The sequence below is a fragment of the Wyeomyia smithii genome, chromosome 2 (assembly GCF_029784165.1).
Source record: "Wyeomyia smithii strain HCP4-BCI-WySm-NY-G18 chromosome 2, ASM2978416v1, whole genome shotgun sequence".
NCBI classification, from domain to species: Eukaryota; Metazoa; Arthropoda; class Insecta; order Diptera; family Culicidae; genus Wyeomyia; species Wyeomyia smithii.
The window spans coordinates 6,691,048-6,705,070 of NC_073695.1; the positions used below are offsets into that span (position 1 = coordinate 6,691,048).

The 14,023-nt window shown below is 41.5% G+C and overlaps 2 protein-coding genes across 2 annotated transcripts; one reads left to right on the forward strand and one right to left on the reverse strand.

The window, feature by feature from the left end:
- Positions 1-1,334: 1,334 nt before the first annotated feature.
- LOC129722425 (protein mono-ADP-ribosyltransferase PARP16-like) lies at positions 1,335-2,809 on the reverse strand. The gene is made up of 2 exons (XM_055675869.1): positions 2,454-2,809; positions 1,335-2,380 (listed from the first exon to the last, which is right to left on the reverse strand). Exons 1-2 carry the CDS (start codon positions 2,640-2,642, stop codon positions 1,511-1,513), a joined length of 1,059 nt encoding a protein of 352 aa, XP_055531844.1. The 5' UTR covers positions 2,643-2,809; the 3' UTR covers positions 1,335-1,510.
- Positions 2,810-7,328: 4,519 nt separating this feature from the next.
- Positions 7,329-8,554, forward strand: LOC129724743 (proteasome inhibitor PI31 subunit). Its single transcript, XM_055679889.1, has 2 exons — positions 7,329-7,593; positions 7,647-8,554. Exons 1-2 carry the CDS (start codon positions 7,450-7,452, stop codon positions 8,322-8,324), a joined length of 822 nt encoding a protein of 273 aa, XP_055535864.1. The 5' UTR covers positions 7,329-7,449; the 3' UTR covers positions 8,325-8,554.
- Positions 8,555-14,023: the final 5,469 nt, after the last annotated feature.

A 14,023-nucleotide genomic window follows, 5' to 3' on the forward strand; every position in this document is an offset into this window, starting at 1 on the left:
TGTCGGTTCTTTGCTCGGCTGGACTGACGGGCCAGCTTCCTGGCTGTCTTCGAACAACCGCCTTCGTTGCTTCCTGGGGGCCGATTCCCCCGGAGAGCCTCTCGCACGTTTGCCAGTCGGTTTAGTTGAACAGACTTCGGCACACGATGTTGCAGTTGTTTGTGTGTATTTAGGCACAGCTGCAGCATTCTTTTTTTTAGGCTGGTTAAGCCTTGCCTCCAGCGCGAGTGCCTTGCTTTCGGCTGGCTACCCAATGTTGGGATGATCCGTTATCACCAGAGCTATGCGGTATCGTGTCGTGCGACCGTACACGTACTTAAGATGGATCAGATCGAAACTTATTTCTGGTCAGATTCGTCTATGGTACCATCGTGACTAAATATTCGTTCGTCATTTGCGGCCCGATCTTTTTGAAGCCCGTTCACCGAAAGGCTGCAGAAGGCATACATCGGCATTCCCAGCGTGGCCTCGTCTGGAAGAAAGGTTGCATATTCAATTGTAAGGTGTGAATTTCATTCAATTGACCGTGTCGATATTTTGCTCCGCAATAACAATTCTGAAACATGATGTACGACAAACTTGCAGTCCCTAAGTAATGCTACAAGTATTCGCGGTGAATGTCATAATATTTACCGATATTGGCTAAATATTGCACTAAATATGGGCTCTCATACTTCAGGTATATGAGTTAGAGCACTGCACTATTCGACAACCTTGTAGTACTGACTACAAGTTTGTCAAGCATCGTTGCTCAAAATTGTACTTGTGGAGCGCGCTATCGGCACACGGCGAAGAAGCACCCAAAAATTGAATATGCAGCCTTGCTGGAAGTTTATCCCACCCACACAACACACAATTTCGGCGACCTTCAAGAAAATAATTGAAGCGTATCTCAAAAATGGATCAAACCAAGAAACAGACTAAAATGGTAAAAAAATTACTTCAAAATGATAAACGAAGAACTCAACAACAAATCAAACAAAATTAAGTGATTCAAAACGACTGTGTCGTTACTCAAAAATCACTTCAAAATGGCTCCAAAATAAATCAAAATCAAGGAAAATGGCTCGAAACTCTAAATCTAAAATTACTTTAAAACGACAGGGGAATAATTCTAAATAAATTTAAGAATGATTAAAAAATAATTAACTTGTGATGGGAAAACTAATAAAACATATCGGAAAACTCATAATAGTTTCTGCTGTTTTACTGATGCTAATTGTCAAACATGAAAGTGAAATATATAAAAAAAATCACCAATTACCAACAAAACAACATGACTTAAATTGAAAGGTGATAATTGCTCTGTAAGTCAATTGACAACACACTTCAAGTATTTTTGTTATTGAATGTCTATTGAACATTTTACTTAGATAGCCATTAGGTTGATTTCATCACGAAATCAAACATTGTTTAAAAACACCGTATGTATAATTGATTATATAATTTACAATATGTATGCCCAGTTGACTGTCCCGATTAAAGCTATTGATAAACGCTAGATAAATGTTTACGGTTCCCCCTCCGCTACGGCCTTGAAGAGCGCATTGCGCATGTAGTTAATTTTTTGCATAAACATCTGCTTCATGTAGTGCGCATTACTGCTGTTCATCATTCCAATAGACAGCAGCAGCAGGAAATATCCACCTGCCAGGAGCCAGCTTCTGTGAGCTCTTATCCATCTGGCGTACGGACCTGGCAACGGTTGAACGGATTTCCGAAGCGGGTAACCGCTCGTTATCCGTTGGGGAATCGTTCCGGTAGGCTTTCGGTGTCGCCTGCTTCCATACACAAGCAGATATCGGACTTGAACGAGATCATTATTCTTTACAAGTATGTACTTCTCCGGTATATTAGTGCTTTGGTTTTCTTCCTGGCTTCTCACGTAGGCCGGATTGTCGATGTATTCGCACAGAGCCGTGCAAGCTAGGTGACTTCCCAACGCTGACCTGGACCAGCCAGCTCCCGTCGGGGCAAACATTTGACTCACGTGCAGTTCTTCCGAAAGGTATATTCCTTCCCCGAACAGAGCAGTCTTATTCAGGTGTTGCTGAAGGCCATAGTTCAGTATGGAGTAAAAATTGAACACCTTACTTCCGTGGTATGCATGACATGATGGAAAATGTGGCAAGTTTTCTCGAAACACCCGCTCGGAACGTGATTCGTTCTGTTGTAGTACCTCGAATATGTAGTGTGGCCGCTGGAATGCAGCCAAGCATGGGGCTTTGGCTAAAACAGAATCATGATCGGTTGTGGATACGGTCCTCAATCGTGGACCGGATTGTCTGCACATAATCCAATACAGCAGATCTACTGATCGATTTTCGAGATCATCGACCGTCAGTTTGTCCAAGGCAGGAAGAGCATCCAGTGCTTGGTTCTAAAATTGAATAAAGGATTACGTGTACTTTGAAGAATGGCTGCTGAATTTTACACGTTACTAGAAAGCTTACCAGTTCAGTGATATCTTTTTCTCCATTGATAATATAATCAGCTGGGAACGGTTGTAAACAAGAATCGAACTTGAATGATTTTGCTGCAGCAACAAATAGAGACAATTGAAAATCTGCCGCTGTTAGATCGGCTTCCAGGGTGTCTTTCAACGCGACACGCCTATCCCGGGCGCTGTCGTGTGTAATCATGATATGGAGTTTTACTACACCTTCTTTCCACAGCAGACAAGACGGCACTACGAACAAAGAAATATTGACTATTGCTTAAATACCCCTAATTGATAAGCACTGATAACAGATCATCTGATGAAGTCATTTTGGGTAAAAAATAATAACAACAAACGTAAAAGGGATCTCGAATGACAGACAGCAGAGAAACAAAACAGTGGGTGGCAAACTGGCAAAGGTGCCAGATTGAAAAGAAAAAATAGACATCTTAACACGCTTAGTTCGCTTATCTCTGTTCAGGTTAATGCAACCTACATTACCTAAAAATTTTAGTTAGTACGATCCCGAAAAGAAAATTTACGATGTATTTTGTGGTGAGAACAGTAAACGGACAATGTTTTTTATTGTTACCATAAAAAATATGGTATGTTTACTGTAAGCTTGCAAACGATTTTTGTTATTACCATGTTTCAACAACTTTTTTCGTTGTTGCATCCACCACCGACAATATGTTTAGCATGAAAAACATTGTCATTGACTTCTAAATGTACGGAAAAAATGCCTGAAAAACTCTCCTTTTTCATGGTAAAAATGACAAAAAAACGTTTTTCATTGTTTTGGACAATTATATTTAATATAAAATTGATGTATTTACAATGATAAACGTAGTTAAATTATGGAATAACTATGTACAATTACAGCAATCTTTAAGGTTATTTTGATGTTATTTTTTTTGGGCTCCTCCCAGCTGGTCTTGAGGTACAAAGCTGTAGGATCGTAGCGCTAGCCCCGCAATTGTCCTGTACACTTGACAGTTTGCTGTGAAGTCTGTGTATAATAAAATATGTTTCCATTTAATTCTACTACAAAACCTAAATTAATCCACCTAGCGGTCAGACTCAGCCTTTCTCATTCAAACTTATTATTTGTAAAAATAGATTTAAATGAATGCTTAAATCCAATAAATGTTTATCCACTCTTTGGGTTCTAAAATATTGATGTTGTAATTAAAGTATAAAATATGAAATTTGACGTAATGTTAGTACTCAAGAAATAGCGAAAAAAATGCAATGACTCTTAATTTCGAACAAATTTAATCACGAGCGATGCCGGGAACGTTCAGATAGTACGATACCACATTTAAATCATGTTGAGGCCATATATATTGATCGAAGCAGGTAAAAGTGTTGAATAGTCTTTGAATTTCTTTTCTTTCTAAAACTTTTAAACAGCATATCAAATTGTTATGAAGTTTGTTATTTGTAAGTTTGAGAGATGACTCATTTGTATGACACTAGTTATGTTCAAATAAGTCGTGTAATACTTGAGATAATAGACTTTCGTTGTTTTACAAATTAAAACATAACGCTTGCTTAAGTTTGATTACAATCAAATGAAAAGGTAACGTATGGGGCAGCCAAACTTTGAAACCACGTGTTCAATCATAATTCATCAGTTAACCCTTAACTAGCCCGTTCATCTGATATCAATATTGTTCAAATCGGTTGTGTAGTTTCTAAGATAATGAAGTTTCGTGATTTTCACATTTCGATACATTACAGACGAAGTTACAGTCTGATTACTGCAAAGTTCAATAGGGTGATATGAGGTAGGTAGACCTTTTATTTGATACTAATTCTGTGGAAATCGGGTCGACCATCTCTGAGAAATATGAGTGAGCCCAAGTAAGTTGTCTTGGAATATGTTTCTTTTCATAGCTGGATTTCACATTTTTAAACATAACAGGCAAAGTAATAATCCGTTTGTAAAAAAAATTCATTAGGGTCTTATGGGGCCACAAGACCATTCATATGACACTAATTTTATAAAAATCGGGCCAACCATCTCTGAGAAACATGAGTGAGATTCAATAGTCTCCAGAACACGTTTCTTTCCATAACTTCTGAACCACATGTTCAATCTTCATAAAATTCAAAAGTTAAGGGTTTTTAAGGTAGCCCGTTCATTTGAAACTAATTTTAATCAAATCAGATGTGTGGTTTCTGAGATATGATGTTTCGTGATTTTTACACTTTGATACATAACCTCTAAACTAGAAATCAGATTACAATAAAATTCAATAGGGTCTTATAGGGCAACTTAACCTTTCATTTGCAATTAATGTCATTGAAATCTGTTCGGTCAGACCATCTCTGAGAATAGTGAGTGCGAAAAAAGGTGCACATACACACGTACACATCCACACACAAACATATACACCTATACATGCTTATATGCAGAAAATGCTCGATTCGTCTAACTGAGTCGAGTAGTATATGACATTCGGCCATTTGGATCACTTTTCTACCTTTTAATTAGCCAGTGATCGTTAGGAGGAAGTCAATATGTTTACTTTCATTATGTGATTTCACATTTTCATGAACAACGGACAAAGTTACGATCCGATTGCGATGAAATTCAATAGTAACCTATGGGGCAACTAGACCTTTCATTTGACACTAATTTTGTGAAAATCGGTTCAGCCATCTCTGAGACCATATGTTCAATCATTACGAAATTCAAAAGTTAAGGGTTCTGGAGACAGCCCGATCATTTGAAACCAATTTTATTAAAATCGGTTGTGTGGTTTCTGAGATATTGATTTTTCATGATTTTTACATTTTGATACATAACCTCTAAACTAAAAATCCGATTACAATGAAATTCAATAGCAACCTATGGCGCAACTAGACCTTTCATTTGCAAGTAATTTTATGAAAATCGGTAAAGCCATCTCTAAGAAAAGTGAGTGAGAAAAAAAAATTGCACATACATACATACACACACACACACACACACACACACACACACACACACACACACACACACACACATACACACATACATACAAAAGGTCATATTCCGACTCGGAATGTAGCACCACATACATAAGACATACGTAACACTCAGGAAGAAATCTTCCAAAAAAGTTGGTACAAAATGAACTACTCGAAAGTACCAACCTCTGTAAAAATAACCTCTGTTTGAGTAGTTTATGGAGGATGTGTACCTGCGCAGCCCTGCATTTGTCTCGTTCCCACTCGAAAAATGCAGCATTGATTTTGTAAACAACTTTGACAGTTTCGTAAGGGATTTTGTTGAGGGCTCGATTAGAGCCGCTATGAAGAAAATTCATTCCGTTCATTTCCGTCGAGCAGTTCATACTGGCGTTGGTACCGGGTGATGTGGGGCAAAGAGTACCAAAAAAATCGCCAGTGTTACGTATGTCTAAGTATGTGGTAGCACCCACCAAGGGGTCATCCACAAATTATGTAAGGGTTTAGGGGGAGAGGGGGGTATTCAAATTTCTTACGAATGCTTACGAGGGGGAGAGGGGGATTCGAGAAAATCTTACGTAAGATTGAAAAAATTAAAATACAAACAAAAACTTACAAAACTGCGCTACTATTTAAGTTGTTATCACGACTGTGTACAGCGCGGCTATTTTACGCACTCACCCGTTTTCACACCGGTCGTTACTATCGTCTCTGTTTGACGTTTCATCCAGTATAAACTAGAGATACTCAGAGGGAGAGATAAGCGATGAAAAAAGCTGCCAATTTGGCAACTAGGTTTCACACGTCAGAGGTGCCAGATCTCTTTTCAAAGTGCAATATGGAATAAATTTTTCATTTGACTCGTATAACTGAGAAATAATAAAGAGCATCACAAAAACCGCGAAAGTGTTAAATTATATATACTCTCACCATGATTGATCATTATTTTGTTGACCATACAAAAGGTTTGTGAACCACCAGTTGAAAATCAGTATGATACAGCAAATTTTTAAGCATTCTCAATGCATTATTTAGTAATAAAAAATGAAAAACGTGTAAAGAAAAATAAATTCTTTATTGTACCTGATTGCAAAACCTTTTACTGTGTCACCTTTCTTCGTTTGGCTCAGTTTTTGACATGTTCGTTTGGCTCACAACATTCTCTTCGCATATCTCTCCCTCTGAGTATTGCTAGTATAAACCTCTAGCAGCGCTGTTACCGTGCTGCCAAATTTGAGAGCGCGATGCTTTCCGGAGGCCCGGCTACTATTTCTCTAGCTCGTTTACGGTATGAAGTGATGATAGAGCGCTGCCAAACGGGGTATAGAAGCGCACTGTTAAGGATGCCCTTAGCTGAATGATTATGCATTTTACTTCGTTCGCTTAATTTTCAGTTTCATTAACTTTAACATGATATTGCCTGAATTGGTTAAATTGTTTTTTTTTTTCTTCACGAATACGCCATATGTAGAAAAATCTTAGTCAAACACCTTCTTATTTTTTTATTTTATTTTTTCCTCGAAGGGAAAATCTTACATAAAATTTATGGGGTGGAGGGGGGTAATGCAAAATCTTACTAAGCCTTACTATGGGGGGAGGGGGGACTAAAATTTCGAAAAAAGTTCTTACGTGATTTGTGGATGAGGCCCAAAGCAAGGAAGACACTGGTGGTGCGATTAGATTGCAAAAGTATCTTCACATTCATGTCGGAGCACGAACAGCATGTTATGTTTTTCAAATCATATTCGCACATTTTTGTGTAGCTCACGGCACCAGCTGGAGCGCGACTAGCAAAAGCACTACTAAGGTTAGGTACTCTTTAAAATTCAGCACGTGATATCGACCAAACTTTTACTTTAGAGCCTTAAGAGCTTTAGACAGAATTCGAATTTGTCATTTCCGTACTTCTGGCACCGCTGTATGACGATACAAATTTTTGCTTTTCACAGTCTTGTTTTGCTTTGAGTTGGTTGAGTGTTTGTTTCCCGGCGCAGTTAAATACAAGTTTCCAACAAAATTGCCTAGTGTTTTTACGTTGAAATCTCCTCACAATGGCAGATTCGGAGTTCTTTGGCTTAGAACTGCTGTACAAAACGGTTGAGAACTCAATCCAAACCAAATCGGATGTTTTGATTGCTATCGTTCACTGGTATTTAATAAGGAATTCATTTCGCAATGTTGGAATTGGAGACGATGTAAGCACATATTTTTCATATAACTAACTGGTTATTAAGCCGATGCTTTTCAGAAAACTTTATCCGACACGGAAGAATCCAGCGAACTTTTGCCTGATGGCTGGAATAGTAATCCGCACTCTTACGCTCTGCGTTACGTGAATAACGGTCAGCTTTACATTCTGCACGGCATCGATAGCGAGGGGACAATGATCGCAAATCTGCTCCAGGTGAAAACGTTGAACGTGTCCAACACCACCTTCGAAATTGAAAACACCGTAAAGGCACTGAAGGGGCCAGCTACTTCCCTGATCGCTGATTTACCCGTTGTGCTGGACCGCGTTCGACAGCAGCTACTGGTGCCGGTGTTTGAAAGTAACAAAAAGGACAGTGAAACACAAACCGCCAAAGAAAAGGGCAAGATCGAACCGGATCCGTTGTTGCAGCGGCCGAGCATTGGCTCAACGTTTGGTCCGGGGCTGCTGGGACGATCGGACCCGCTTGGAGTGGGTAACGTCGGACGCGGTGATTTAGATCCGTTTGGTGGTCGCGGTGGAGGCATGATTTTCGAACCACCTGGCGGATTTAATCCGTTGGGCAATCTACGATTGCCGGGGCCGGCAGGAAATATACCGGGGGCGAGGTTCGATCCGTTTGGGCCGATTGTTGGAAATAATCCAAGACGGTTCCGTAATCCTGATCCAGACCCGGATCATATGCCGCCACCGGGTTATGATGATATGTTTATGTAAAGATCTGCACAATTTGTGAAAGAAAAACATGACTGAACTCTGTGAAGGATTTAAAATTTTGAAGCAATGGCAACGTTAATTTGTTAATTTTTTGTTTGAAAAATCCATCATACATCATTACAGATTTTCAGTAGAAAATACAGGCTTATATATGTTAGTTTCCTAACCTGTAGATTGAAGCTCGAACATGTATATTGTATACCGAAATAAAAAGTAACGAAAAATATCAAGTTCGGAAGATCTTCGTCTATTTCCGGGTTATATATTACACAATATGTGTGTTTTTTAGTTATTTTTCTAGCAGATGCAGATGTTTAGATTTTTGGAATGCAACATACAGATTAAATTGTGGTTATTCTGCTTGCGATCCAGCTATGAACTGTGGTTTACAAGCAAGTCTGTCCTATTACAGAAGCCGAGTAGACTGGAATCGACCGTTTATTTTAAATAAGACAAGTTACTCGTCATTCTGTGCCGAACACGCATCAGTATCGGACGTGTTTGGTGATCGCTCCGATAGAATATAAAACAAAAGACGTGCGAACAAGTGTTGGCATTGTTTGCCTGGTCGAGTGAAATAAATCCGGGTTCAAGGTCGCGCCTTTGTGCAACTGTTTCGCATCGTGACTGCCAGCTGGTGCGTAGGCCAATTTGGCTGCTGGCTGAATTGTGCTACAACAGTGGACGAGACACAAAAGAGGAAAAAGAAGAAGCCATCAGTTGACAGTTGAGTTGTATGTTTGGTGCTGCTGTATTGGTGCTGCTGGCTGTAACGGCTGCAATTTCGAACGACCGGACAACCAACCTTACTGGAAGGGAGAAGTAAAAAGGTACGTGCTCTTGTCGGCGCTAGTGCGCTAGACTTAGCGGGATGGATGTAGATCCCTCGCCTCCCGCGCCACCATCCCCGAACCCCTCTGACCCTGACCCTTCTGTTACCCCCTCCCCTGTTCATTCTTAAGTCCCCCCTCGCCCCAGGCTTTACCCAGACGGAGCCCAGGGCAGCTATACTGTCTATTTTCGGCCAAGGGCGGGACCGAAATCGAAACAGTTGAACCTCTTGCAGATTTCTAAAGACCTGACGAAGGAGTACAAGGGCGTGACCGAAATTTCCAAGGTCCGGCCTAACAAGCTCCGTGTCGTGGTCAGTAACCTGAAAGAGGCCAACGATATAGCTTGCTCTGAGCTCTTCACACGCGAGTATCGCGTTTACATACCCGCACGAGACGTGGAGATCGACGGTGTCATAACCGATTCGAGTCTGTCCGTCGAGTGTATACTGGAAAGTGCCAAAGGGTGTTCTAAGAACAAAACCTGTCCCGATGTAAAGGTGCTCGACTGCAAGCAATTGCGGTCAGCATCGATCATCAGTGGCAAAACAGTATACACTCCGTCAGACTCGTTTCGAGTTACGTTCGCCGGGTCAGCGCTACCAAGCCACGTCTCGATCCACCGGGTTCGTCTCCCTGTGCGATTATATGTGCCTCGCGTCATGAACTGCCTGAATTGTAAGCAGTTAGGCCACACCGCCGCCTACTGCTGCAATAAGGCACGTTGTGGCAAGTGTGGGGAGAATCATGCGGATGATTCCTGCAGTAAAAATGCTGAAAAATGCATTCACTGTGGGGAGAGTCAGCATGAGCTCTCGACATGTGCGGTGTACATGCAGCGCAGGGATGAAATAAAGAGGTCTCTCAAAGAGCGTTCGAAGCGTTCTTACGCTGAGATGCTGAAGAAGACCGTTACCACTTCTCCCATTACATCAAACCCTTTTGATCTGTTGTCCTCTGATGAAACCGATTCTGATGATTCACCAGCGGGAACAGCTTACGCCAATCCTGGGAAGTCTAGAAAGAGGAAAAATATTTCCTCTCCTAAACTTCCCAGAAAAGGTCCTAAGATTTCTCAAAGTGAAATGAAAGTTACAAACAAACCAAACAGTGCTGCGGAAAAACCGAAGCAAACTCCCCCTGGGCTTGCAAATTTATAGTCCCAGAAGGAGTTCCCAGCACTGCCAGGAACATCTAAAACCCCAGTTGTTCCTTTTGCACTCCCAGTTGATGAAACAAACTCTGGATTAGTGAAATTTTCTGACATTGTGGACTGGATTTTTGAAATTTTCAATGTACCCGATCCAATTAAAATTTTTCTTACAGCATTCCTCCCAACAGTTAGATCGTTTTTGAAGCAGTTGACTGCCCAATGGCCCCTCCTTGCAGCGATTGTTTCCTTCGATGCCTAATTCAACCGCGTATATGAAGGATTCTATCTCTGTCTTACAGTGGAATTGTAGAAGTATTTTACCAAAAATTGATTCGTTTAAAGTTTTGATAAATAAAAACTGCTTACTTCAAATATTGATCTCAACTTCCATGATTTTGATATTATTCGCCTTGATCAAGACACCCCATATGGAGTACTTTTAGGGATTAAAAAGTGCTATTCTTTCTATCGTATTAACCTCCCCTCGATTCCAGGCATCGAAGTTGTTGCATGTCAAATGACAATACAAGGTAAAGAGCTTTGTATTGCCTCAATATATATTCCTCCCAGAGCACAGGTTGGGCAACGGCTGCTCTTTGATTTAATAGAACTTCTTCCCTCGCCACGTTTGATTTTGGGAGACTTCAACTCTCATGGTGTGACTTGGGGTTCCCCCTACAATGATAACCGCTCCTCTTTAATCTATAACCTTTGCGATGACTTCGACATGACTATTTTAAACAACGGCGAAATGACACGTATCCCGAAACCTCCAACGCGCCCAAGCGCTTTGGATCTATCCTTATGTTCGACGTCGCTACGGTTGGATTGCACATGGAAGGTAATGCTCGATCCTCACGGTAGCGACCATTTGCCTATTCTTATTTCAATTAATAACGGGTCAACTCGCATGCGACCAGTTGACATTCCGTATGGCCTCACACGGAATGTCGATTGGAAGTTATACGAGGAAATGATTTCAAAAGCGGTCGATTCGATTCAACATCATCCACCACTTGAAGAATACAACCTCCTCGCGGGCTTGATTCTCGACGCCGCGTTGCAAGCCCAAACGAAGAAATATCCCGGCGTAACGATTAAAGAACGGCCTCCCACTCCGTGATGGGACCAAGAGTGCTTCGATGTCTACACGCAAAGATCCGACGCGTTTTTGGCCTACCAGAAGGGAGGTATACCTGGCGACTATTTACGGTATTCGGAGCTTGATACCAAGCTTAAAAGCTTGGCTAAAGCAAAGAAACGCGGATCTTGGCGTCGGTTCGTGAACGAGACGTCGAGGGAGACAGCAATGAGCACTCTTTGGAACACAGCCCGAAGAATGCGGAATCGCGCAACGGTCAACGTAAGCGAGGAGTCTTCAAGTAGGTGGATATTTGATTTTGCCAGGAAAGTATGTCCGGACTCTGTTCCTGCGCAAAACCTTGTTCGCGATACGTCTCCGGGCCACGACGCGATAGAATCACCTTTTACGATGTCAGAATTTTCAGTTGCCCTCCTGTCCTGTAACAATAACGCGCCTGGGTTAGATAGAATCAAATTCAACTTGTTGAAGAATCTACCCGGCAATGCCAAGAGGCGCTTGTTGAACTTGTTCAATAAGTTCCTGGAGCAAAACATTGTACCGCAGGATTGGAGGCAAGTGAAGGTGATCGCCATCCAAAAACCAGGGAAACCAGCTTCTGATCACAACTCTTATAGGCCGATTGCAATGCTATCCTGTATCCGGAAATTGATGGAAAAAATGATACTCCGTCGTTTAGACCATTGGGTCGAATCAAATGGTCTACTATCAGATACTCAATTTGGCTTCCGCCGCGCCAAAAGGACGAATGATTGTCTTGCGTTGCTTTCAACAGATATTCAGCTGGCGTATGCTCGCAAAGAACAAATGGCGTCTGCGTTCTTGGACATTAAGGGGGCTTTTGATTCCGTTTCTATTGACATTCTTTCGGGTAAACTTCACCGACAAGGATTTTCTCCAATTTTGAACAATTTTTTGCACAATTTGTTGTCCGAAAAGCACATGCATTTTACGCACGGCGATTTGGCAACTTTTCGCATTAGCTACATGGGTCTTCCCCAGGGCTCATGTTTAAGCCCCCTTCTTTACAACTTTAATGTAAATGACATCGACGAATGTCTGGCAAACTCATGCACGATAAGACAACTTGCAGACGACAGTGTAATCTCTGTTACAGGAGCCAAAGCTGCCGATTTGCAAGGACCATTGCAAGATACCTTGGACAATTTGTCTGCTTGGGCTTTACAGCTAGGTATCGAATTCCCTCCGGAGAAGACTAAGATAGTAGTTTTTTCTAGGAAGCATGAACCTGCTCAGCTTCAAACACAATTAATGGGTAAAACGATTTCTCAGGTTTTGGTACACAAATAGCTTGGTGTCTGGTTCGACTCTAAAGGCACCTGGGGTTGTCACGTGAGGTATCTGATGAAAAAATGTCAACAAAGAGTGAATTTTCTTCGTACAATAACCGGACAATGGTGGGGAGCCCATCCAGGAGACCTTATAAGGCTTTACCAAACAACGATATTGTCTGTTATTATAATACGGGTGTTTCTGCTTCCGCTCCGCAGCAAACACACATTTGATCAAACTGGAGCGAATACAATATCGTTGTTTGCGTATCGCCTTGGGTTGCATGCAATTGACCCATACGATGAGTTTGGAGATCTTAGCTGGAATACTATCATTGAAAAACCGCTTCTGGAGCCTGTCTTCTCGTATTCTAATCAAATGTGAGGTCTTGAACCGTCCCGTGATTGAAAATTTTGAAAGGTTAATCGAACTTAATTCTCAAACCCGTTTTATGACATTGTATTTCAATCACATGTCCCAAAATATTAACCCTTCTTCGAATATTTCAAATCGTGTCGACTTATCAAATACGTCTGATTCTACTGTGTTTTTCGATACATCCAGATTGAAGAAACTCGTGGATTCCCGGATCATTTACGCGTGCAGCAGATCCCTAAAAATTTTTCCAATAAATATCGAAACATCAACTGCGACAATATGTACTACACTGACGGATCACTTCTTGATGGGTCCACTGGCTACGGTATCTTCAATAACAATTTAACCGTCTCCCATAAGCTCGATAATCCTGCTTCTGTTTACGTCGCAGAATTAGCTGCAATTCAGCAAACCCTAGGGATTATCGAAAAAATGCCCACGGACCATTATTTCATCTTTACGGACAGTCTCAGTTCCATTGAGGCTCTCCGATCGATGAAAGATGTTAAGCACTCTCCGTATTTCCTGGGGAAAATACGGGAACATCTGAGTGCTTTATCCGAAAAATCTACTCAGATTACCTTAGCGTGGGTCCCTTCTCACTGCTCGATACCGGGTAATGAGAAAGCGGACTCTTTGGCTAAGGTGGGCGCAACAAACGGTGATATTTATGAAAGACCAATTGCCTTTAATGAATTTTTCGCACTTGTACGTCAGAATACGATCATCAGTTGGCAAAATGCTTGGACCAGAGGGGAACTGGGAAGGTGGTTACATGCCATAATCCCCAAGGTGTCGACGAACCCGTGGTTCAAGGGGTTGGATGTAGGTCGGGATTTCATTTGCGTGATGTCCCGGCTTATGTCCAATCACTATAGATTTGACGCGCATCTCCGTCGTGTTGGGCTCGGGGAAAGTGGTATCTGTGCCTGTGGTGAGGGTT